Source organism: Erinaceus europaeus, chromosome X (genome assembly GCF_950295315.1).
Source record: "Erinaceus europaeus chromosome X, mEriEur2.1, whole genome shotgun sequence".
Lineage (NCBI taxonomy): Eukaryota > Metazoa > Chordata > Mammalia > Eulipotyphla > Erinaceidae > Erinaceus > Erinaceus europaeus.
Window position 1 is genome coordinate 95972752 of NC_080185.1, and position 27098 is coordinate 95999849.

General features: G+C 37.7%; 1 protein-coding gene across 12 annotated transcripts in view; it reads left to right on the forward strand.

The window, feature by feature from the left end:
- CASK (calcium/calmodulin dependent serine protein kinase) overlaps nucleotides 1–27098 on the forward strand; it is a 392391-nt gene that overhangs the window by 311926 nt on the left and 53367 nt on the right. For all 12 annotated transcript variants that reach the window (XM_060182549.1, XM_060182551.1, XM_060182553.1 and 9 more), the window contains 3 exons: nucleotides 14200–14277; nucleotides 18077–18157; nucleotides 26552–26740. In XM_060182549.1, coding sequence (XP_060038532.1) covers nucleotides 14200–14277; nucleotides 18077–18157; nucleotides 26552–26740 — 348 coding nt within the window. The remainder of the gene's footprint in view (nucleotides 1–14199; nucleotides 14278–18076; nucleotides 18158–26551; nucleotides 26741–27098) is intronic.

Sequence of the window (27098 nt, forward strand, 5' to 3'; positions counted from 1 at the left end):
ACTCTCAATATTTCCCCATCTGTCATACCTCTGAACAGTTATTAGCAATTGTTATAGACTGCTGTTTCCATAGCACCACTTCATTAAGATGATTTTTGTGGGAAATCCCAAAATTATGTTTTCTAAAAAATGCAAGCTGTGATCATTAGTAAAAGCAAAAGCTAGCTATAGCTATAATTTAACAGTTTTATATTAACTTATTAGTCTATTTTATTATATTGAGTAATAGTTTAGTTAATGCATTAGAAATAAATGCTAATTTGGAGGTAAAAATGTATTGCAAATATTGTCGTGAGAGTTGAGAAATTGTACCCATTCCCAACAACTGTACTGGACACCATTGTTCCTCCAATAAAATAAAATAAAAATAATTAAATAATGTCTAAATCTCCATATTTTGTGCTACTGACATCTTTATTATAGTTTTTACTGTTTATGGAGAGTTAGAATTTTCCCATCTGACCTGGAGTCAGCACTGGAAAACTACAGTTCTTGATTTACTGTCTTGCTTTTTTGAGCTGATATTAAATTAGTTTTATTTGGGAACAATATATATTTAGAATGCAGAAGCTTCCTAAAAGGAAAAAAAATGCAACTTCTGCAATCTGGGGTCTGAGAAGCAAGTCAATACACTGTTAAGTTTGGATGTTTAAATAGATCATCAGTCAGGAAATACCAAGCTAAGTTTCCCAAGAATCTGTAGTCCAGCCAATTTGCAATTAAATGTCTGGAGCTAATAAGACCTATCTGAGGACCTTGAAGGGCTGAGCCACTGGTAAATTCTCAGGTTGCCATACAATTCAGTAAGTATGAAACCAGCTAGGTAGTGAACCAATGTGGTAATCCGTGTATTACATGCCCCCTGGGGCTGGAGAGTCCAAATCACTGCTGGTCTCTCTGAGTATGGAGGGTCTATCACTCCAGTGTTTGTAGCTGGGTGGGCAAAAACTACTATATCTGTTTCCATTATTGTCTTGTGATACTAGTGTGGGTGGGAAAATACCATGTCAAGCAAAATACCCGAGATAAAGAGAGCTGGAAGTGTTTTATGTCCTGCGTATTTTAAATTTCTGTTCTTAATGTAGATATTGCTGAAGTTCATTTTCTGCTGTTGTTGTTTGCCAAACCACTTCTGAACTCTGGCTTATGGTGGTGATGAGTTATTGAACCTGGGACCTTTGGTACCTAAGGAATTAAAGGCATCTTACTGGCCCTTAAAGGCACTTTCTGGGCCCTAAATTTAGGTTTTTTTTTTTTTTTTAATTTTTTTAAGCTACTACTGCATGATTACTTGTTAAGCAGCAATAGAAAGTTAGTACAACTAGGAACAACGAATTGTCCACTCTTACTAAATCTGTTCAACATCACATGGGATGTTCTAGCCAATGCAGCAAGGGAGGGGGAAAAAAAGGAGAGGAAAGGGAGAAAGGGAGTGAAATATTGAGGAAAGAAGGGGAAGAAAAAGAAAGAAAGAAATGAGGGAGGGAAAGAGAGAGGAAGAAAGAAAGAGAAATTGAAGATATTGGAAAGAAAGAAACCATCTTCCTACAGAGATCTGACCTTGAATGTATACAATCCTTAGGAATCTACCAAAACCCCTACTAGAATAGGTAAGCTTAGCAAAAGTGTAGTATATGTAATCAACATGCAAAATTTAACAGTGTTTTTACATATATAAACAACTATATTTTATATGAAAATATAATTGAGGAAAGAATCACAATGCCGTCAAGAAGAAGAATATACATACGAATGAATCAAAGAAAAGAAATATAGAATCCTTATACTGAAAAGTGCAAGTGTTACTGAAAGAAGCAAAGCTAGTATTTTTGATAGATGAGAGAACTCATTGTTTTTAAGACAGCAGTTTTCCCCATATTGATCTATAGATTCCACGTGATCCTTGTCAGCATTCCAGCAAGATTGTTGTCATCGTTGTGGTTTGGTTTTGATGGGAGTTGACTAGCTGACCAAAAAATGTATGGAAATAGAAAAACAACCTTTTTATTTATGGTGGTGCTGGGGACTGAACCTTGTGGCCTAAGGGATGAAAGTCTGTTGTATAACCACCATGCCATCTCCCAGGCTATAGAAGAAGAGAAGTATACTTTCTGAACAGCCATGAAAGTTAGTATGGAAGTGAAGTTTTCATTTTTTTTCAAAATGTTTTTAATGTAAAGCCAAAAGATAGTTCACCTTGGCATATACACAAGGCCCTGGCACTACAAAGAAAATAGTAATAATAATAATAATAATGTAACTCTTATCTACCTCATGCTTTAAAAATGTTTCTGCTTTATTTATTTATCCTTTTGTTGCCCATGTTTTTTACTGTTGTTGTAGTTACTGTTGTTATTATTGATGTTGTCATTGTTAGATAGGAGAGAGAACAATGGAGAGAGGAGGGGAAGACAGAGAGGGGGAGAGAAAGATAGACACCTGCAGACCTGCTTCACTGCCTGTGAAGCGACTTCCCCTGCAGTTGAGGAGCCGGGGGCTTGAACCGGGATCCTTATGCTGGTCCTTGCACTTTGCACCACCTGTGCTTAACTCACTACCCTACCGCCCGACTCCCATGTTTCTGCTTTTTAAAAAATAGGTAAGAAAGTCATACAGTAGTCAAACTTCTCACAGTTGGGCATACTCTTTAATCTGGTGTTTTAAAATGCCCTCTTTCAAAAGTTTTGGTTTAAAAATTAAATGTAAAATGAAATCCACCTAATACCATCCAGTTGGTTTTGTCTCCTTATGCGTTCTTTTGCTCACTCAAGAAGTAAGCATTATGGCTTATCTCTCTCAGGACTTAATTTTAGCTAATTGCTGACTGAAAAAGTGCTAGAGAACAGTCAAGTTGGGTCATCTGAGGCCAGTGTTGGAGTTTCTCAGAACTGGCTGCCAAGTGACCAGAAATCAACCACAATGGCCAATGTTCCTAGGACAGCAAAGATGCTGTCTTTTAAAGATTGAACTAGGAGGTCAAGAATGTCTTGGTTTCTTCAGTTTAGAAGTAATCCCTCTAAGTACAATGTTCAAATGGAATTAAAGCAAAAGTAGCTCTGTATACAGGCAAATAAAATGAAAACCAAAGAAGGACCTCTTTAGTGGAATTGTGCAGTCAAGACTGAAGGTATTTTGCAACTCTTCAGGAAAACTTTCAGAATGGATTTAATTAGAGCCAAACGTATAACCGGACCAGGCAAACCCCTTCTTCTTGAGTAAGGATACACACACACACACACACACACACACACACACACACACACACACACACACACACACACACACACACACACACACACACACACACACACACACACACGTGATTTTCTAAAACTGGAATGAAGCTAGCATTTCACTATGATACTAGCAGGCTAAGGTTGCCTGGGGAATGTAATTTAAAGGCTTCCAAGAGCATTCTCCTAGGCCATTAAACACAGTATCCAGTTCATTAGCTATACATTTTTAACTTGAATTGTCCCATACAGACTGGTATATGGCCATTTTTCTCCAGAGGACTATCTAAATTCTATCCTTGAACTCCTGCTTCTTTATTATAGTCACTAGATTTGTGGACACAACCCACTTTTCCAAGGTTAGAAATAAATTTAGTTGAAGAATTGTAAAACCTGGATAATGCATGTCTTCTGAGCTTTTGGAGAAAAAGCACATGGCACAAATTATGAAAAACAAATAGGCACATAAAATGAATGGAGTCCATTATCCCTATGCAGATGGAAAGCCATCTGCATGACTAATCTTCAAGTGCTTTCTTCAACTGTTAAAAAAAAATAAATTAACGTCTATAAATTTTATAGGACATAACTTTTTTTGGAAACCATTTTTCATTACTAATAGAATAAGTATTTTTTATAAATCATAGTATTCCAATGACACATAAGCATTATTCAATTAGTAAGATGAACAGATTATATTTATCAATATATAAGGTCTTTCCAAAGTTTAATTTTAGCTCCTTACATTTTTGAAAATGCCTTTTTTTCAAGTTTTATTGCATATTTGTATCATACTGGCATATTTCTACCACACAGTCTTGAAACTATTGTTAAATATACCGCTCTTCTCCCAAGTTTAGAGTTGTCATGGTTAATGATGCTGAAAGTCTTTGAATTGGTTTTTCATATTTTTAAGGCAGTGGGTTTCTATACAAAATCAACCAGGGGAAAAAAATAGATTTTAGATCTTAGGTTTATATCTGATCTTTTGACTTCAAAAAATCATCTCCAATGCAATAACTAAATATCAGTTGCTTTTTCTAACATTTTGTCAGATTTCAAATGTGTTTTCAAAAATATGCTTGGGCTTGGTTTAGTGCACCAAAACAAAGGAGCCTGAGAAGGAAGGAGGGGGTAGGGGAAGGAACTTTGACATCCTGGTGCATGATGGTGAAAAATTATCTAAATTGGGGATATGATTGGTATACAGATACCTAACACAGGGAGATGAGCAGTTATACCCATATGTCAACAACTGTACTATAAACCATTAACCTCCTCCTCCAATAAAGAAGGGGAAAAATGAACCAACAGCTACAGAGTGGGAGGAAGAATTTGCAATTCATATATCTGTAGACTTTACTACTATGTCAAAAAAAATTTTTAGTACTCAATATTAAAACTAGCGACACAATTTTAAAAATAACTGTTAGATAACAGGCTGATCTACTTGATCTACTGAAAAGATGTGATTTTTCAGCCTTTGTTCCTATTCATCTAATTTCTTCACAGAAACTGTAAGGAAAGCTGTAAGATTGTCTTTTTTTTTTTATTATTGCCACCAAAGTTATCACTAGAACTCAGTGACAGCACTATGGATCCATTGCTCCAGGTAGCCATTTTTTTTTCTTTCTATTTTATTTGATAGGACATGGAGAAATCAAGGTAGGGAAGGAGAGATGGAGAGAGAAAGACACCTGCAAACCTGCTTCACCACTAGTGAAGCACCACCCCCCAACACCACCACAGGTGGGGAACATGGACTCGAACCTGGGTCCTTGTTCAAGATAACATGTGAACTCAGCTGGGTTCACCACCACCCAACCCCCTTAAATTTTTCTTTTTTTATAGTCAGAAAAAAATGTTTCTAAAGCAAGCAATTTAAATTCTCACTACTGTTTTACCGTGTAAACCTATGAACACTGTTAATCTATTTATTAATGTCACAGACATATTTCTTTACATACTTGGAAACTAAATATTTGGCACTTAAAAAGTTTAATTATTTCCCACCAGGGGCATCTTTGGTCTCTTAGAAATAAGTAGTTAAAATCATGGCTTTTAATGAACTTTACTGTTTCCTGAAATTCTACAAGCACATCAATTTTTTGACCCATGTCTGCAGTCTGTTCGCAAAAGTCATTATCTTATTGCAGCTAATACAAATTTTGTCCCTTAGCTTGAATTTTCTCTGTGCCTAAATATTAGTAGGATATATAACCCCATTATAGTGATTTTATTGACTGCCGACCATTCTTTAAATGCTATATGTAAACTATAAGCAAAACAAGAGGTTTCCATTGAGAACCACAAATCAGAAGAGAGTGGAGATAATGGAGTATGATTTTAAAGAAAAGAAAATCTAGTATTTTCATGTAGGCATTAAGTAATATCAATTGATATAGACATCTTTATTTGAAAGTAGATCAGGAGAGTTGAATTTAATACTAGCATCAGCCTTATCCTATTTTGTGTAAAATCCATCTCAAATCTAGAATGCATTCTTCTAGCAGGACTGTGCTAGTATTCCTTTTTTTTTTTTTTTTCCAGAGCACTGCTCAGCTCTGCTTTATGGAGGTGCAGGGGATTGAACCTGGGGCTTTGGAGCCTCAGGCATGAAGTCTCTTTGCATAACCATTATGCTATCTACCACTGCCCACTAGTATTCCTAAAGACAGAAAAATGAAGCATATGCCTGTAGCTATATATGGTCATATCTTGAGCCTGTTTCAGAAAGTAGCAGAGAGTGGGCCTGTATATAACAGTCTTGTTCCTTTTGCATTTGTTCACATTTTCTTGTTTTGCCTTGGGGTGTGTGTGTGTGTGTGTGTGTGTGTGTGTGTGTGTGTGTTCAATTAAAAAAAAAGTGCTGAACTAGAGTTACTGTAACTTCCCTAGATAGAAAGAAAAAATGAATACATTCCTTTTTTTCCCTCCAAGGATAATTTATTAACATTCTTCCCTCCCCCTGCCTCCCCCACTATACCTCAGTTTTATGAATATACTTGATGTCTAAATATTTCAGAAAAGCAAACAACAAAGAGAAACATTTCTCTTCATTTCTATCCACCTTGACTTTAAGCTTCTAAAGCAAGAATTGGCAGCTTTATGACCTTCAGACCAAATCCAGCCAGCCATCCCTCTTTGTAAATATGGCCTACAAAAATCTGAAGGATGTACTATATGGCCTGGAAAAGATTGGGCTTCTAATATTCTTTAAATAGGGCAAAGTTTGTAGTTGATTGCTTAATATTTTTCAAATTGTGCTTAGTAGATTTCTTTCTATAGCCTACAAATGGCTTTTTTTTTTTTACAGTTTTCCAACAAACCTCCCCCCTCCAGAGATAGTTTTCTAGCACAAGACATGGTGTGTTACTCAATTATGATACAAGCTGAGGAAATATGGTATGAGAGAAAAGATAACACACCAAAATGCCATGGTCTAGTATTTGCTACTCTGACTACAGGACCCTGAGCTTGCCATTTCATCTCACTGGACCTTAGCTTTCTCCTTAAAACAGAGGAGTTGAGTCATGGGGATATAGAAGATTTCTTCAGGGGCCAGGTGGTGATGGCACACTCAGTTGAGTCATGCCCAAGGACCCACATTCAAGGCTTCAGTCCCCACCTGTGGAAGGAAAGCTTCACTAATGATGAAATAGGCTGCAGGTGTCTCTCTCTCTCCCTCTCTGTCTTCCCCTCCCATCTCAGTCTCTCTTTGTCCCTGTCCAATAAATGAATCAATAAAATTTTAGAACTAAAAAAATTTTTTTCTACCTTGAAAATTTTATAGTGATTCAGATGTGAAAGAAATACATAAAATATGAATAGAAATATGGCCAAAATATATTCCTTAATTTTGAGGGAAAGTTTTTTTTTTTTATAATTTTGTTTCTAAGCCAACCTTGGTTTACAAAACAGTCTTCATACAATTTCATTTTCTGAAATGTGTCACCATACCACATTTCACTCAGCACCAAAGTACCAATATCCCTCCACCCAAGTCCAACCCTGCAATCCAATCAAAGACTTGTCTTTGTCTGGCTATGCTTGTTATCTTGATTTGTTTCTTTATTTACCCCCCACAGATAGGAGACCATTCAGTATTTTTCATTTATAGCTGTCTTTAGCATTTCTTGTGGGGTAGGTTAAGTAGAAACTTTATTTTCACTGTTGTTTTTATGAAGAAATCTTAACTCCTTCAAATCTCATTGATATCCTAGCTGGGTAGAGGTTTTTGTTGTTATTATTATTGCTGTTGTTGATGTTGATTGTTTTTGTCCTTTGTTGGATGTCTTTTCCATTCTAAACTTATAATATGTCCAGCTAATCCTTTTTGGCTTTTAAAGTTTCAGCTGATAATCTTACGAGAGTTCCCTTATAAGTGACGCTTAGCTTTTTCTCCTGCTTCTTTTAAATTTTTCTTTATCTTTAGTCTTTGTCATTTTAATTATTATGTGTCTTAATTTACTTCAATTTTTTTTTCTTATAGAACTCTAAACATCCAGGATCTGATTATCTATTGCCTTCTTCAGTTTTCGGGAAATCCTCAGCTATTGTTTCTTAAAATAAAAATCCTGTCCCTTTCTCTCTCTTCTCCTTCTGGCACCTCTGTGGTACAAATGTTGTTCCTCTTGATGTCCTCCTAAATCTCATATTTTCTTAATTTGTTTTTGGATCTTTTTTATAATTTTTATTTATAAAAAGGAAACACTGGCAAAAACCAAAGGATAAAAGGGGTACAACTTCACACAATTCCCTCCACCAGAACTCCGTATCCCATCCCATCGCCTGATAGCTTTCCTATTCTTTATCCCTCTGGGAGTATATAGACCAAGGAACACCATGGGGTACAGAAAGTGGAAGGTCTGGCTTCTGTAATTGCTTTTGTTGAAGAAATGCTATTTTACAAGGCAATTATTTTGGGAGTACAATTTTATATCTTCACAAAATGTGCATAAATATATATCACCCTCTGTCAAAGTAGCAAGTACACTACTGTGCTATGTCCTCCTTCTAACTCCTCTCCCCATTAGTAAGCTCAGCTATGCAGGTATAGGCCGTAAGTTTATTAATGTTTAATGCTGTCTTTTCTCTTGCTTTATATTTTTAAATCCCACATATTAGTGAGATGATTCAGTATTTGTACTTCTTCTTTTGGTTTATTTCTCTCAACCTGATCCTCTCCAACTTCTGCTCTGCTATAACAAGTCAATGTCTCTTTTTACAACTGAGTGATATTCCATTGTATATTTATGGCACAGCTTATTCACTCATCTGACACTGAGCACTTTGGTTATTGCTTATCTTGGCTATTTCAAACAGTAGGGGAATTAGCATAAATATGAAATTGCTGGGATTTTGTTATGGCTCCCTCTGTCCTGTCCTCCAGCTCCCCCACTTCAGCTTTTGGCTTCTACCTTTAGTTTGTGGACCCTACTACTGTATTTTAGGTCAACTACTATGTTTTTTTTTTCTTCAACCGGAGCACTTCTCGGTTCTGGTTTATGGACTGAACCTGGGATCTTGGAGCCTCAGCCATGAGAATCTCTTTGCATAACCATTATGCTATCTACCCCCACCCTCTACTGTCTTCTTTATCTCTTGAATTTCTGTTGTCCTATACTTTGTCTCATATTTTCTCTGACATTCTTGATTTTTTTTTCATTGAACTTATTATTTTTTTGGTGTACATCCTTAGGGTCCATAGTTTTTTTTAAATATTTATTTATTTATTTTCCTTTTTGTTGCGCTTGTTGTTTTTATTGTTGTTGTAGTTATTATCATTGTTGTTGATGTCGTCGTTGTTGGATAGGACAGAGAGAAATGGAGAGAGGAGGGGAAGACAGAGAGGGGGAGAGAAAGATTGACACCTGCAGACCTGCTTCACTGCCTGTGAAGCGACTCCCCTGCAGGTGGGAAGCCGGGGGCTTGAACCGAGATCTTTGCGCCACATGCGCTTAACCCACTGCACTACCGCCGGATTCCCGGGATCCATAGTTTTTATCAAGCCTCTGTTTAGTCCATAAATGTGGATTTTTTTCCCTCTGTCTTCCTATTATATTTTATGTTATCTAAGGAACTGAGCAAGTGGTCAGTGAGGCTGGCTAGTCAGTAACCAGAGATTCATAGTCACAAATCCTGGCTGGGTAGCAAAAAAGCTTGAGGTTGTAATTGCTTAGCAGGCTGTCATAGAACAGAATCTGGTAGGCTGTTAGCAGGCAAAAGAGTGCTCCTCTCCAAATTTTCTCCAAGGTCTGTTACTATAGAGTCTAAATTCCACAATGACATCCACCAGGGCAGGAAGGTTGCTGCAGCAACTCCCACCCAGTGTATAGATTTTAATCTCCCATTGCTATCAAGTTGTAGGCACAAATTGTAGGCATTAGGGTGTCAGGATTTCAGTTCAACCTGTCCCCTGTATTGCCAGATTAAAGTCCTATGCCTTATATGTTTTTTCCCTATTGCAGCTTAATGTCATACAGAGGTGCTTTTATCATTGAGGTAAAAGAATTTTCTATCTCCCAGATGCCTAATGTGGAGCTCTTGTTCCATGCTATGGAAGCTTGTTTGAGATTCAAGTTCATTTTGGGGAGTGGGGGTTGTCATGTATTCTTATGACTTTGCTATTGTTTTGGGCAGAGGAAAAACTTCTTTATTTGACCATTTTGGCCCTGCCCCTCTTAAGGGAATGTTTTTAAAATATGCAAGCAGGACCAAAAATAAGTGATAGTTTTTTTCTAAGGAAACAATCTAAAATAAGTGTTCCTGCTCTTTTATGTTTATTTATTTTCTGTTGATTTTTATGCTACTCTGAATGTTTAAAAATGTGTGTTTATAGCTCCTGTGCACAGCTCAAATACTTTTTTTAGGAAACATGTAATAACAATCTCTTATGCCCTCAGTCTTGTAGAAGGTGGTGTTGCTGAAGGTCAGCGAACTCGGGGATCTGGTTATGGGAAAGAGAAAAAAGTATTTAAACAGTATGTTCTGTAATTGTGTGCCTTTGCTTGCTGATGCCACTGATGTGGGAGACATCCAGATGTTAGCTCCTTCGGTTGCAAAGACGTGGCTTCTGCATTGACAGTATACTTTGCAAGGGACCCAGCAACACTTGTTCAGCAGTGTATCCTCAGCCCATACTCCCACTTATCCCCACAGCTGCCTACTTGAGTCCCTTTTCTCTGTACAAGCGAACCCACTCGGGTTGATTTCTATCAAGATGGCTCCAGATAGGTTATATTCTAAGGCAACTTTTTTTTTATTAACTCATTTGCTTTATTTATGACTAATAGTGGTTTATAGTATTATAACATTACAGGGTATAGTCCCACACTTTACCCACCGCTAAGATTCTGTGCCCCTACCCTCACAGCAAAAGCTACCAAAGTTCTCATGAAGCTAAGACAACTTCCTGACTCACACACATTCAATCTTGGGAATACATTCTTCCCCCTGTACACTGCATGTGTTGACTGCCCTACCACAGGCATCTCATTGCTGCCATCAAGGGCTGCCCCCAGGCAACCTTGAGCCAGGAAAGGGGTAGACAGTCTTTTTTTTTTTTTTTTTTTATGTGAGAAGCCAAATACCACAGCTCAAGCTGCCCCAGGGACCGTCTTACTCAGCATTCCTTCTTGGCACACCAAGATGGACCTTGTAAATTGCTGCAACACAGTAACATCCCTCCAGACAATGAGACAGTAACTTCTCACTGCTACCTCCATTTTCTGTGTGTCCATTTTGGGGACATATACCATCCTTCAGTTTGTGAGAGGAATGAGAGCAATTATCTCTCCTAACCTTCCCAATCAGAAGGGGGGAAAAAAAGAAAATCAAATACTTGTTGTCCTCTATCCTGCAATACCTAAAAAAAAATAATAATCCAGATTTCTGCCTCTGTACACAGAATGGAGTGCTAGGGCAAATATGGCAGAACCATTGTGTTCACCTTTCAACAAGCTCTGGAGAGATGGTCTAGCTGTTTCTTATTAGACTTGATACAACTTACTTCCTGTTGGCCTTAATCTGGACCTTAGTAGAAAGTCTGAGATAAGTGGTGAAGTCCCAAAATCACAATATTCTAGATATTCTTTTTACATTATTAAATCAGAGAGGGAGAAGCATGATAAATAGAGAGTAGCTTTTCATTGTTCTCAAAACCCAATGACTTACTACTTGGCCCTAGGCCTTGACAAAACGACACCTGGACTTGAACACTGAGTCCTGAATGCCAGCTAATAGGCATCATACTATATGAAGGTGACCCACAAGAATAAGACGTTGAAGGCTGGCAAGATGACTCTCCTGGAAGTGCATCTGCTTTGCTGCTGTGGTATCTTTCCCTCTTTCTCTTCCTTTGTCTGTCTGTTTTTGTTTTGTTTTTGTTTTTGTTTTTTCATTGGGGGGTTGACGGTTTACAGTATAATCTGTGACTCATGGGCACAACCTCTCCTCTCCCCTTGATTGACATCTAGGAGACACACCAGAGTCCTTTGCTTTGGTGCAATATGCCACACCCAGTCCAAGTTTCACCTTATGTTTTTCCTTAGTGTTATTTCTTCTTTTTTTTTAAGCGTTTTTTTCAATTATCTTTATTTATTGGATAGAAACAGCCAGAAATCGAGAGGGAAGGAGGAGATAGATAGAAAGACACCTGCAGCCCTGCTTCACCACTCGCAAAGCTTTCCCCCTGCAGGTGGGGGCCAGGGACTCGAACCCGGGTCCTTTCACACTGTAACATGTTGCTCAACCAGGTGCACCACCACCCGGCCCCAGTGTTATTTCTTCTTAAGTTCCACCTATAAGTGAGGTCATATGTTGTTATTGGTCTTTGGAGGTTTTGTTGTTGTTGTTGTTGTTGTTGTTGTTTGTTGTCTCAGCATGATGCCTTCAAGTTCTGACCACATTATTGCAAAGGATATAACCTCATCTGCTGTAATTTAACTTAAAGGGTTTGGGAGAGCTGCCTCGCTTAAAAGGAATTACAGCGGGGAGCTGAGAACAGATTTAAACAATAGAAGGTTTTATTAGGGTGAAACAAGTAAAAGGCAAAATAAGCAATCATCATCAGGGGTTAACAGTACACTAGGTCCATAAAGTCTGAGTATAGTTATCAAAAGTTTAGTCCCATAAGATAAACAGATATCAGCTCTGGTAAAGGTTGCTCATGGCTGTAGAGGGTTCTAGAAGTTTACTAGCTAGCAGAGTCACATATGTTCAATTCCCAGGAGAAGTAGCCATGGCGGATACCTGCAACACCTCCGCCGAGATGTTTTTGACCAGGAGAAGTAGCAGCCAAAGAGAGTCAGCTGCTCCAAGTCCATGCTTTTATACATTCCCTTGTGTCTCAGCCTCAGGCTGACATCATTCATATGCTAATAGTCCCAAACTCCTGTTGAGGGTCACAATGGTCATCATTTTTAACAGCTGCATAGTACTCCACTGTGGATATGTACCATATTACTTAACTGATCATCTGTTGTTGGGTATCTGGGTTGCTTCCAAGTTTGGGCTATTACAAACTGTGCTGCTATGAACATTTGGTGTGCCTAGGTCTTTTTAGTTAGGTGTTTTGTTTTCCCTGGATAGATCTCTAGGAGAGGGATTGTTGGATCATAAAGTAGGTTCACTGAGAAAATGAAGAAGACTGCCTATTTATATTCTACAGAGAGTTAAGCAAACTTATGTGGACCAACCACATATCACTTGCTTCCCAAGTGTCAATGTGAATTTTAAATAGAGCAGCATTTCACTGACTTAACTATACTCGGGTTTAGTAGTGCTTTCTTTTTTTAGTTTATTTACTTACTTACTTACTTACTTACTTACTTACTTACTTACTTACTTACTTATTTTAATAAGGGACGGGGTGCAAGACCAGAGCACTGCTCTGCTCTGGCATAGAGCAGTACTAGGGACTGAGCCTGGGACCTTGGAGCTTCAGGCATGAAAAGTCTTTTGCAGAATCATTAAGGCTGTCTCCCAAACCCACTTAGTAGTGCTTTCTTACTGTTATCATGTTAAGAGGGGCGCTTCTGTATTTTCATGCTGGTCCTGTCAATATTTATAAGCAGTGAAGCTTTATCTTGCATCAGCATAAACAAATCTAACTGTAACCCAAAGAATTTCTGCAGTGGGTATTAGACCTCTCCACTTAGCACTGATGTTCATATAGGGGAGGAAAGAAAGGCATAAACAGCAAAATCCCCACTTATTTTAGGGAAGTTAGGAATAGAAGTAGCAGCCTAGCCAAGATCATTTTTAATTTTTCAAAGCCCACTGCTGAATAAGACATGGCATCTGGAATAGAAACAGCTATTTTAACTGCATCTCTAACTACGGAGATTTCTCTCAAAAGAATTAAATAAACTGTCTTCAGAAAGTTAAATAGATCATTTAGGTTTGTGGAATTTCAAAACAATAGATTGCCTGTAATGTCTTCTCATTCTCTTTTGAGTTTGCAAATTCAAAGGGAAAATTGACATCCTTGATTTCCTGCTGCGAGTACTGATACCGTTAATGAACAGCCCTAGCAGAATATGGATCAACCCCTCGTGAGAACATTCCTTCCTAAAAGGAGTTGTGTTTGCCCTTGCCCAAGATTTAGATTTCTATGACAAATCTTTCAGACACATCTTGGACAGAAAGCATTCTTTCATGTCACTTTGTACTCGTGTTGTTACTGAATGTTGCTTCTACCAGAGCGGGGAAAGCATTGTGATTACTGGAGTACTGAATGAATTCTTAAATGACAAAGAAAACACAATGTGGCAAGATTTTCGGGCCATCTGATCAAAGATGATTTTTTTTAAAAATTATATGTAAGATTCATTTTCCAACAAGTTTCACGGAATATATAAGAGGGAAATATCGTCTAGTGAAATGAAAAGACATGAAGCTCTGAATTTTAGCAATCATGAGTATTGACTGGGTTTTTCTTTCTCTTTCTTTTTCTTTTTTTCAGCTGTACGACAAAATTAACACAAAGTCTTCACCACAAATCAGGAATCCTCCAAGTGATGCAGTGCAGAGAGCCAAAGAGGTAAGTGATACATTTTGTAACTGTATGTGGGTATCATGTTTGCAATCTTTATTGGAGACATTTCCACTGTCTAGTAAGAGGTAGTATCCTAGGGGTCTTCAGTTGGAGCACTGTCCTCAGACTCCATATTCTAAATTTATCACTGAACATTTACATCGAGAAAAGAAAAGGAAATTTTTAGCAGTAGCATTACTTCAATTTAGACTTGTGGTTCTGCTATGTAAACTAGAAGGCATTAATGGATCCATTTTACTTCCTTTTTTTTTTTTGCTAAAGAAAAGGTTTTTTTTTTTAACTGTGTTTGATGGAAATAGACATGCTATGAAAATCTGAGTTGACTTTTTTTTTAAGGTGGCCATGTCTGACAGATACTGCAATTAAACATTGTGAGTTCAGAAAACAGTTATTTTAGTAAATTGTCGACATATATCATGCCACAAAAAAAATGTTTTTTAACTTTTTAAAATTTTTTTATTGGATAGAGACAGCCAGAAGTGGAGAAGGTAGGAGGAGATAGGGAGAGAGAGAGGGAGAAGGAGAGACAGAGACAGAGAGACACCTACAACACAGCTTCACCACTCACAAAGCTTTCCCCCTGCAGGTGAGGTCCGGGGACTCGAACCCAGGTCCTTGAACATTGTAACATGTGCATTCAACCAAGTGTGCCATCACCCAGCCCCCTAAAATTTATCTTTTTAATTACAGAAACATGACATAGTGCAAATTTGGGAAAGTAAAAAAATTCGCCCATAATGTCATCACCCGAGTACAGTGGTTATCGCTTTCGCAGTATCCTTTTCTAGGAGCTGGGTAGTGGTTAAGTGCACACATTACAGTGGGCAAGGACCCAGGTTCAAGCCCCTTGTCCCCACCTACAGGGGGAAGTTCCATGAGTGGTAAAGTAGGGCTGCAGGTGTCTCTCTGTCTCTCTCCCTCTCTATCTCCCTCTCCCCTTCTCAATTTCTCTGTCTCTATCCAGTAAATAAGTAATATAAAAATATTTTTTAAAAACTGAAGATGCAATATCCATTTCCAATTGCTATGTGCATATAATTTTATGCTGCAGGGAGTCGGGCATAGCACAGCGGGTTAAGCGCACGTGGCGCAAAGCCTAAGGACCAGCGTAAGGATCCCGGTTCGAGCCCCCGGCTCCCCACCTGCAGGGGAAGTCGCTTCACAGGTGGTGAAGCAGGTCTCCAGGTGTCTGTCTTCCCCTCCTCTCTCCATTTCTCTCTGTCAACAATATTGTTGACATCAATAACTACAACAGATGACATCAACTAACAACGATGACATCAATAACTACAACAATAACAGTAATACAAAACAATAAAAAACAACAAAGGCAACAAAAAGGAAAATAAATATAAAATTTTTTTTAATTTATGCAGCAATCAAAATGTGTTTTTATCTGGAATTACATAATAAAAACATGACTGTGTTTCTGCTTGCTGGCTCTAATACAGCATAATTTTTCTTTGCTATTATTAAATTATAATGAACTGGCAATCTTTTTGTTATTAAACACCTAGTTGTTTCCAGTTTCATTTTTTGACATTATAAAAATCACTATGGAGTCCAGATGGTGCCTCACCTGGTTGAGCACACATGTTACAATGTGCAGGGATCCATGTTTGAGCCCCTAGTCCCTACCTGCAGGGGGAAAGCTTTGCAAGTGGTGAAGCAGTGCTGCAGGTGTCTCTCTGTCTCTTTCTCTCTCTGTCTCTCTCTCTCTCTATCACCCCTTCCCCTCTTGATTTCTGGCTGTCTCTATCCAATAAATAAATAAAGATAATTTTAAAAATTTTAAATAAAATCATTATGCAAATAAACGTTTCCCTTTTTAAAAAAACTATTTTTCATAAAATGAAATTACTAAATAAAAAACATCCCAACCAGATTTTTTAAACAGAAGACATGTACTAGAAAATATCATATAGTCTCTGAGAAGCAAGACAAAAGGCATGGGGTTTTCTGGGTCCACTTGGTCAGATCAGCAAGAGAGGAGGTTTTCTCTGACTCAGGGACCATATTTTGGTGTTTTAAATCATACACTCTGAGAGTAACAGGGGCCCAAAGAGTATCCTTTTGTTTCACTGGTTGAATAACTCTAAACACAAAACACACCAAGGAGAACCGACTTATCATAATTAAACAATAAAGCAAAACCAGTACTTGTTATTTAAGAGTGTATTCAGACATGAAAGAAACCCTTTCATTTTTAGTTGTTCTCTATCGATAAGTAGCACATGGGTATGCTGCTAATCTAAGCCATAAACCCAGTAAGCACATAGATCCTTTCCTGCCCCAGTACTGAAATTCTCAAAGCTGTGGGAAGAGATTGCTACTTTCTGAATGACTTCTATGCCTCTAGCATTCTATCCTTGAGAGGTCTGGCAGTGGCATACCTGATTGAGTGCATATATTACAGTGCATGAGGACCCAGGTTCAAACCTCTGGTCCCCACCTGCAGGGGGAAAGCTTCACAAGTGGTGAAGCAGGTGTCTCTCTGTCTCTCTCGCCTCTCTCTCCCCCCATCTCAATTTCTCTATCTCTATCCAATAATAAGTAAACAAAAATAAAATAAATAACTGAAATAATTCTTGATTGATACAACTTTTTAAATTGACTGCAATGTATATAACCTGTCTGTGAGTCTAACCATCTGCTATTAGAACTGCAGTTCTATGTAAAAAAAAAAAAAAAATAGAGATTTTTCTTTGGGCCTTTATCACATAACGTAATAAAAATTTAGATGGTTGAAATGCATCCTCAAGATAAGGGGTTGCTTTTGAAAACAACCTTTTTTTTTTACGCACACATAATAAATATTAACAATAAATCCATAAAGTAATTTTACTATATTTTTGCTTTTAAAATCGTTTTTAAAATTTTGCTTTTAAAATTTTTTCTCCTGGATTCCTGACAACTAAGTCTAGGAATCATTGGCAAAGTCATGATTTTCTCTATGTGAGAAGATGAGTATAGAAAGATAACATTGATGCTACCAGAATTGCGAGGAAATTCCTTTACCTCTTTAAACTTTTCTTTTTTAACCAGAGCATTATTCAGCTCTGGCTTATGGTGATGTGGGGGATTGAACCTAGGACTTTGGAGCTTCAGGCATATTACCCTCCACCCTTTAAACTTTTTATTTGAACATATATCTAACGGAATTGTTGGTTTTCTTAAGAAGAATAAAGCTATTAGTAACGTTTTTTTTATTTCCTTATTGAGGAATTAATGTTTTACATTCTACAGTAAATACAGTAGTTTGTACATGCATAACATTTCCCAGTTTTCCATATAACAATACAACCCCCAATAGGTCCTCTGTCATCCTTGGATCTGTATTCTCCCCACCCACCCACCCCAGAGTCTTTTACTTTGGTGCAGTACACCAATTCCAGTTCAGGTTCTACTTATAGTAACTTTTATTATTGATTCAATTTATTGATGAGTTTGGAGAGATTTGTAGACAGATTTTTCCCAAAATTAAGTTAATCAAGTTACTTATACCTATAGTAAAGATTTGTTATGGACTTGCCAATTTTTTTTCAATAACTTTTGAGTTATAGTTAAGTAATATAGGCAGAGGCTTATATAGTCATTTGTTCATTACCATCAATATAGATATATTAGTAATTATTAGGAAAATGTTTTGGAAATGAATGAATTTTTCCAAAATAATTTATTTTCCTGCCCCTCAATAATCTGTCATCTTTAATTTAGAAATTTTTCTGTGTGTTCTAAATCTTGCATTCTGTTTGTGCTATTATATATCTTGCTTGTTTTTTAGGTATTGGAAGAAATTTCATGTTACCCTGAGAATAATGATGCAAAGGAACTAAAACGTATCTTAACACAACCTCATTTCATGGCAAGTAACTGATAAACTTTCTTCTTTTGACATTTTTATTAGCAATTTGATAACGGCTTATAGGATTATAAGATTACATGATAATGGTTCCATGCCATACCCACCACCAAAGTTCTGTGTTTCTCCTTGCCCCCGCCCAGCACCCCCCCAAAGATAACCACCATAGTTCTCATAAAGTTTTATAAATAGTTTGTCATAACTGATAAACTTTCATAGAAGAACCTTTCTTTCAAAAGAAGTTTCCAATAATGATCATAAATTATGGTCTTCATCAAATACATTTTTATTCAAATAATAAACTGTTGAAGATTAAAATAGCAAATGCTTAAATGCTCTTTGGTATATTTTGTGTCACAATTATAAAAATATTGCTTGTGAGTTGACTGTCCAAGGATTGTGTTTCATCAGACAAGGGATTTCCTTTCTGATAGAGTAGTTCCACGTTACTGCTATTTAAGACTACTTAGGTTACTTAAATAAGACTGTGTTGCTTTAATTGCAGAGAACTCAAAATAAAGACATCTCAGGCTGGGGAGACAACATAATGGTTATGTAGAAGACTGTCATACCTGAGACTCTGAGGTCCCAGGTTCAAGCCCCAGTATCACCCCCCCCCCCAAAAAAAAAAAACAGAACTGAGCAGTGCTCTGTACTGGTCTGGAAGATAAATCATCTGGTTGGGAGTGCTGTGGCAGCAAGGGAAACTCTCCCCCATCCTATGGTATCTCTCCCCCTTCTCTCTCTGTTTGTCTCTGAAATAAAACAAATGGAAAGGTCATCCTGGAAGTGGTGAAGTGCATGTCTGAGGCCAAAATAAATAAATGATTTGAAAGCATAAAGAACAAATACGAAAATCTCAAAATAGGAAGCCGCTCTGTAAGGCCAACTTAACAAGTTAAGACCATTGAGGTTGAGCTATAGTAAATGAGGGAGTGTGTGATACAAGAAAAGCTAGCAGAAGTAGGCTGAAGTAGAGGCCATGGTAATGATGCTGAATTTTCTACTGATTGCAATAAGATGATACAAAGTGATTTCAAACAGGAAAATGTCAGAACTGTGCTTTAGAGATCACTGGGCATAATGTGTAGATAATGAACTACGTAGGGGATAAGGGTTAAAAGAGGTAGACCAATTAGGAGGTTCTGACAAGAAGTGGTAGGAGGATGTTGGAAAGGATTTGGATTCAGTGTCAGAGAAAATTAGGTATAATAGGATTTGCTGCTGGCTGAATATAAGGTGGTATGATTAATCCCATTTTATAGTTCAGAGAAGGGACTGCACCCTAGAAAGGTAAAGAGGTTTAACTTTGAGTCACTCAGCTAGTAAGTGGCCTCAATGAGGTTCAAATCTCAGATACCGCTGACTCTAAAACTCATCATTTTAAAAGGGGGTGACTTCCAGTGTAGCTCTCTTTCTATAAGCTTAATTCGAATTCGTTTGCTAGTGCCCATGTAGATAAGTGCTTGAATAATGTCCCATTTGAGAAATACAATTCTGAGCCATAGATACCATGCTAAATAAACTTTTCAGTCCTGGAACTGTGTGTGCTATAAGCATTTTAAGGTCATAATTTCAGAACTTTGACTTTTAAGGACATATTAATAGCTAACAGAAAATACCTTTGTGCTTAAATATTTTTTAATTTTTTATTAGTGATTTAATAATGATTGACAAGATTGTGGAATTAGAGGGGTACAATTCCCACCACCAGAGTTCCGTGTCCCATCCTCTCCATTAGAAGCTTTCCTATTCTTTATCCCTCTGGGAATATGAACCAAAGATCTTTATGGGGTGCAGAAGGTGGGAGGTCTGGCTTCTGTAACTGCTTCTCTGCTGGACATGGGTGTTGACCATACCCCCAGCCTGTTTCTGTCTTTCCCTAATGGGGTAGGGCTCTGGGGAGGTGGGGTTCCAGGACTCATTGGTAAGGTCATCTGACCAGGGAAATTAGGTTGGCATCATTGCATATGCTTAAGTATTTTTATAGTATCAGGCTTTGAGAGTTATTCTTAGCACATTTATAAGTTTATACTTTTGTATCCAATTAATCTGATTTTTTTCTTGAGTTGACACATATAATACAAAAATGTCATGTTCAAAAGACAAAGATTCTTGTAAATGTTGACAGTGGTTAAAGGAGTAGTTTTTTAAAAGTATAAATTTGGGGGGCCAAAGTGCTGGCACATCTGGCTGAGCACACATGTTACCATGTGCAAAGACCCAGATTCAAGCCTCTGGTCTCCACCTGTAGAGAGGAAGCTTCACAAGTGGTGAAGCAGGGCTGCAGATATCTCTCTTTCTCTCTCTTTACTTCCCCCTTTCCTCTCAACCTCTCTCTGTCTCTATTCAAAATAAACAAAACTTAAAGTTCAAATTTAAATGATATTTTAGAGGGCATGATAAAAAAATTCTTGGGCATTTCATTTGAAAGACTAGTTTTTAAAGTATGAATATTAAACATAAAGATAAAACTGTTGGAAATAATAATAAAGAGGGCTGGGTGGTGGCTCATAGGGTTAAGCACACATGGCACATAGTGCAAGGACCGGTGCAAGGATCCCAGTTCAAGCCTCTGGCTCCTCACCTGCAGAGAGGTCACTTCACAAGCGGTGAAGCAGATCTCCAAGTGTCTATCCTTTCTCTCCTTCTTTCTGCCTTCTCCTCCTCTCTCAATATCTCTCTGTCCTATCCAACAACAAAATGGGGGGAAAAAATGGCCACCAGGAACAGTGAATTTGTAGTGCAGGCACTGAGCCCCAGCAGTAACCCTGGAGGCAAAAAAAAGAAAGAAAGAAAGAAAGAAAGAAAGAAAGAAAGAAAGAAAGAAAGAGAAAGAATAATAAAGATACTCCTGTTGTACTTGAAGAATGTAATATTTGTTTGGATTTTTTTTTCTTTAAGAAATAATCCAGACCTGTGGGGTGGGTGGGGGGTGAGGGCAAAAAAAATTAAAATTAAAAAAGAAATAATTCAGAGCAAAAGTCTTTCAAAGCAAATTTATATCCCCCTTTCAAAAAATCAGATAATTAAAATCATCTTAGGTTGTCTTTGTTGTTTCATTATAAAGTGATAAATTTTATGATCTGTAGTTAAAAATCTAGAGGAATTACTTGTCAAATATAAATTTTATATTTTCCTCCTCATTTTACAGTACTCAAATTCTTTTCACTGTGCTCTGAAGTTATAGGTTAATTTATTCTTATTCTGTATTCTTATTTTGTATTGTTTAACAGAGCTCTGGTTTACGGTGGTACAGGGGATTGAACCTAGGACTGTGGAGCCCCAGGCATAAGAGTCTCTTTGCATCACCATTATGCTATCTACCCCCCTTCATATTCTTACTTACGTACAGAAAGTGAAAGTCTTTCTGCCCTACTACATGCTTTCTCTTACACAAGTAAAAATAACAGCTATTTCAGCTTAGTTGCTTACACTTTATAACATGCTTGAAAAATATTCAGACTTCTAATTTCTCTTTTTTATGTTTAATCAATGCATTTATTATTAATGAGGTAGCATTCCCTATTTTTATTTTGTATACTGTTCCTTGATTATTTTTTAAGTTTTTCATTGCATATTTCTTCTTTATTTTTTAATATTTATTCCCTTTTGTTGCCCTTGTTTTATTATTGTAGTTATTATTGTTGTTGTTATTGATGTCGATGTTGGAGAGGACAGAGAGAAATGGAGAGAGGAGGGGAAGACAGAGAGGGGGAGAGAAAGACAGTTGCAGACCTACTTCACCGCTTGTGAAGTGACTCCCCTGCAGGTGGGGAGCCAGGGCCTCAAACCAGAATCCTTCTTTGTTTCCTCTTTTTTTTTTTTTTTTTAACACCGCAAGGGTTATCACTGGGGCTCTGTGCCTTCACAACGAGTACACTGCTCCTGGTGGCCTCTTTCTCTTTTTTATCCCCTTTTGTTGACCTTGTTGTTTATTGTTGTAGTTATTGTTGTTGTTATTATTGGTGTCGTCGTTGTTGGATAGGATAGAGAGAGAAATGGAGAGAGGTGGAGAAGACAGAGACCGAGAGAGAAAGACAGACACCTGCAGACCTGCTTCACTGCTTGTGAAGCGACTCCCCTGCAAGTGGGGAGCCGGGGGCTCGAACCAGGACCCTTCCGCAGGTCCTTGCGCTTTGCACCACCTGCGCTTAACCACCTGACTCCCTCTTTCTTTCTTTCTTTCTTTCTTTCTTTCTTTATTTATTTATTTATTTATTTATTTATTTCATCTGGTAGGACAGAAAGTGAGAAAGAAGAGAGAGGAAGGGAGGGAGGGAGGGAGGGCCGCAGGTGGAGACTAGGATCTGGAACCCAGGTGTTTGTGTATGATAACGTGTACTCTACCAGGTTGTACCACTACCCGATCCCATCATTGTGTATGATTTCAAGCTTTAGATTCCAATTCACTTTGTAGCAGCAATCTTCTACAGTAGCAAATTGCGTTGATATCAGCTATGGTCTTATTGGGTGAAAGGATCTAAACACTTTCTTTTTTAAGTTCAGTTTGGATATTTTTTGATTACGGCTTTATCCTTCCTTACTAATGTTATGTGATTGTTTATATGATTTTAAAGGATGAATATATATAATTTGCAAAAATCAGCACGAATAATTCATCCTCCTCATGTAATCGTCATTATCTTGATGAAAGCTTTGTTCTCTGTTTATATAACCTTCAATTATACAGAACATGTTTTTTTTTTTTTTAAATCCACTGGTTATGGGAGGCACAGCTATGAACATGATTTTACCAGGTGATATTTTCCAGTTTGTCTATTATTGACTTTTGCTTTCTATCCTAAAGGGATTTGCCCACATAGCACAACCTCTACACTTCGAACCCAGGCAAATCCAGTAAATAAATAAATATGGTCAGGAAACCAGTGTACCTAGGGCTATTGTAGAGTCCTGCTCTCAAGCCATGCTTTTTTTTTTTTTTAACCCCTTGGTGCCCTTCACCCAGATTCCAGTTCAGTCAGTTCAGAGAAGACCTCTGAGATCTTGAAAATATCTGCCATTAGAAACCTAAATGCATATACTACTCAACATGTGCTATGCTGATGACAAATTACTGCCATCTTACTCATGATTTTACCATATTCTCACTTTCTTTTTTTTTTTTTTCTTTTACTAACATAAATTAACATGATTTTAGACTGGGAAGGAAGATACCATAGCAGTTATGCAGAAAGGCCTTCCTGCCAAAAGTTCCAGGTTCAGTCTCTAGCACCACTAGAAGCCAGAGTTTAGTGGTACTTTGGGGGTACATAGGGAAACACCACGACTGATAGACTTTTTTTTTAATTTTTTATTTATAAAAAGGAAACATTGACTAAACCATAGGACAAGAGGGGTACAACTTTGCACAATTCCCACCACCAGAACTCTGCATCCCATCCCCTCCCCTGAGAGCTTTCCTATTCTTTATCCCTCTGGGAGTATGGACCTAAGGTCATTGTGGGATGCAGAAGGTTGATGGTCTGGCTTCTGTACTTGCTTCCCCGCTGAACATGGGCGTTGACAGGTCCATCCATACTCCCAGCCTGTCTTTCTCCAGATAGTTCATTACCACATGGATCACAGATTAAATTAAAACTGAATTTATAGTGACCACACAAGAAAAAAATTGTGTGAAGTTCCACACATGTTGACATTCAGCTGTGAAATTCTCTTTCAAGTAGAAATATTCAAATGTTCGTGCTTGTTAAAAAAATTTGGGGGGGGCGGATATGGAGATTGGGCGGTGGGAATTGTGTGGGGTTGTACCCCTCCTACCCTATGGTTTTGTTAATTAATCCTTTCTTAAATAAAAAAGAAAAAAAAATTTTTTTTTCAAGATTAGAAGAGAAAACTCTAAGCAGAACATGAACTGAAGTTGGTGTATTGCACCAAAATAAAAGACACAGGAGTTGGGGGATGGGGGTTCAGGTCCTGGAACTTGATGACAGAGGTGGACCTAGTGGGGGTTGAATTGTTATGTGGAAAACTGGGAAATGTTATGCATGTACAAACTATTGTGTTTTGCTATCAACTGTAAACCATTAATCCTCCAATAAAGACATTTTTTTAAAATTTTTTTTAAAAAACGATTTTTACAGTGGCACAAAAATTACACTAAATAGGAGATTCCTTTTTAGAGAAGCAAGGGATTTTTTAAATTTTTTTATATTTATTCCCTTTTTGTTGCCCTTGTTTTATTGTTGCAGTTATTATTGTTGTTGTTGAAGTCGTAGTTGAATAGGACAGAGAGAAATGGAGAGAGGAGGGGAAGAACAAAGGGGGAGAGAAAGATAGACACCTGCAGACCTGCTTTACCGCTTGTGAAGTGACCCACCTGCAGTTGGGGAGCAGGAGGTGGAACCGGAATCTTTACACTGGTCCTTGCGCTTTGCGCCACATTCACTTAACCCAGTGCACTACCGCCCGACTCCCTGCAAGGGATTTTTATAGATGCACTTGGTAAGACAGAAGTTGAGAGAGATGGGGAGATATAGAGGGAGAGACCTACAGGCCCAATTTACTGTTCATGAAGCATCCTCCTGCAGGTGGGGAAGTAAAGGGGTTTTATTCTACAGTTTCATTGAGATTACATATAGATATCAATGTAAAAATCATTCTTTGTCCCGACCTGCAGGGGGAAGCTTCATGTGAGTGATGAAACAGGACTGCAGGTGTGTGTTTCTCTCCCTCTCTGCCTCTCCCTTCCTTCTTGATTTCTGTCTATCTCTATCCAATAAATAAAAATGATTTTAAAAATTTTGAAATAAAGGAAAAATCATTCTTTGTTAATAGACTTTACCAAAAAAGTCATACTGATTGTCATCTTATTTTTCATTTATGTAGGAGCTCTAAAAAATAATAGAAATGGGGAGTCGGGCGGTGGCGCAGCGGGTTAAGCGCACGTGGCGCAAATCGCCAGGACCTGCGTAAGGATCCCAGTTCGAGCCCCCGGCTCCCCACCTGCAGGGGAGTCGCTTCACAAGTGGTGAAGCAGGTCTGCAGGTGTCTGTCTTTCTCTCCTCCTCTCTGTCTTCCCCTCCTCTCTCCATTTCTCTCTGTCCTATCCAACAACAACGACATTAATAACCACAACAATGTTAAACAACAAGGGCAACAAAAAGGAAAATAAATAAATAAATAAACTTAATTTAAAATAATAATAATAATAATAGAAATGGGGAGTCTGGCGGTAGCGCAGCAGATTAAGCGCATGTGGCGTAAATCGCAAGGACCGGCTGAAGGATCCCGGTTCAAGCCTGGGCTCCCCACCTGCAGGGGAATCACTTCACAAGCGGTGAAGCAGGTCTGCAGGTGTCTTTCTCTCCCCTTCTCTGTCTTCCCCTCCTCTCTCCATTTCTCTCTGTCCTATCCAACAATGATGACATCAAGAACAACAACAATAACTACAACAATAAAACAACAAGCGCAAGAAAAGGGAATAAATAAATATAAAAAAATAATAGAAATGAACGAAAGTATTAAATAGCTTTAGTTTATGCTCTATATGTCATTTTGAAAAACTTTTTTCAGATAGGCTTTTGCATGCTATTTCTTAATCATAGGTTATAAATTTACCTTCACCCTTTGGGTTATATAAAAGTTTTTGTTTTGTATTGTTATATGGAAAACTGAGAAATGTTATGCATGTACAAACTATTGTATTTACTGTCGAATGTTAAAACATTAATCCCCCAATAAAGAAATTGTGGTCAGGTGGTGACACACCTGGTTAAACACAGATGTTGCAATGCACAAGGACTCAGGTTCAAGGTCCCAGTCCCCACTTGCAGGAGGGAAGCTTCATAAGTGGTGAAGCAGTGCTACAGGTTGTGTGTCTGTGTGTGTGTGTGTCTTTCTCTCTGTCTCCTCCCTCCTTCTTGATTTTATTCTGTCTCTATCCAGTAAATAAGTAAATATACAATATATGTATATATTTTTTAACTTTTCTTAATATCATTTATGAAAGTTGCTTGCTTGATGTTCCATTTATTGCACTCACTTTTTTATTGTTTTCCCATTTTAAGTCCTGACTACAAATTTTCCAGCTCTTTTTCAAATGATTCTATCAGCTTAAAATTACATTGGCCTTTATTCAAAGCTAGTAGGGTACTTTTCCGTAACATCAGACAATAACTCTAACCTACGTCATTAATAAACACTGATTTACTTACTCATTTCATTCACTCGTTCACTTCTGAATCCATACATCATGAATATTTATCATGACAAATATGAGGGTATGATTATATATAGGTATGTAATATGGTTTGCATTCTCTTTGGAAGAGTGATAACTTTGAGAGGTAAGGAGTAATTTTATATAAGTTTATGTAATAGATTCCTACTGGAATAATACCACTACTAAAATTGTATTATCTTCATAAAAAACCAGGCCTTACTTCAGACTCATGACGTAGTGGCACATGAAGTTTATAGCGATGAAGCATTGAGGGTCACTCCTCCTCCCACCTCTCCCTATTTAAATGGTGACTCTCCAGAAAGTGCTAATGGAGACATGGACATGGAGAATGTGACCAGAGTTCGCCTGGTCCAGTTCCAAAAGAACACAGATGAACCAATGGTAAGTAAGAAGAAAGTTTTCTATACAGTCATAAAATCCCACTGTGAATTAGAGCAGTTCACTTAAAACTATAACACTAGGTGTGGAGTAAAGGTGGATATTGACAGTTTTAAAGAACTCAGTTTCTTTTTTTGTTTTTGTTTTTTTTATTTGTTTAACCAGAGCACTACTTAGCTCTGGCTTATGGTGGTGTGGGGAATTAAACCTGGGACTTTGAAGCCTCAGACATGAATCTCTTTGCGTAACCATTATACTATCTACTGCCACCCAGGAAGTCAGTTTCCAGATCCATTCTCCATCATGCCTAAAGTCTGTTGGCTCTTCTCCACACATCTCTTTTCACAGTAACTCAACAAGA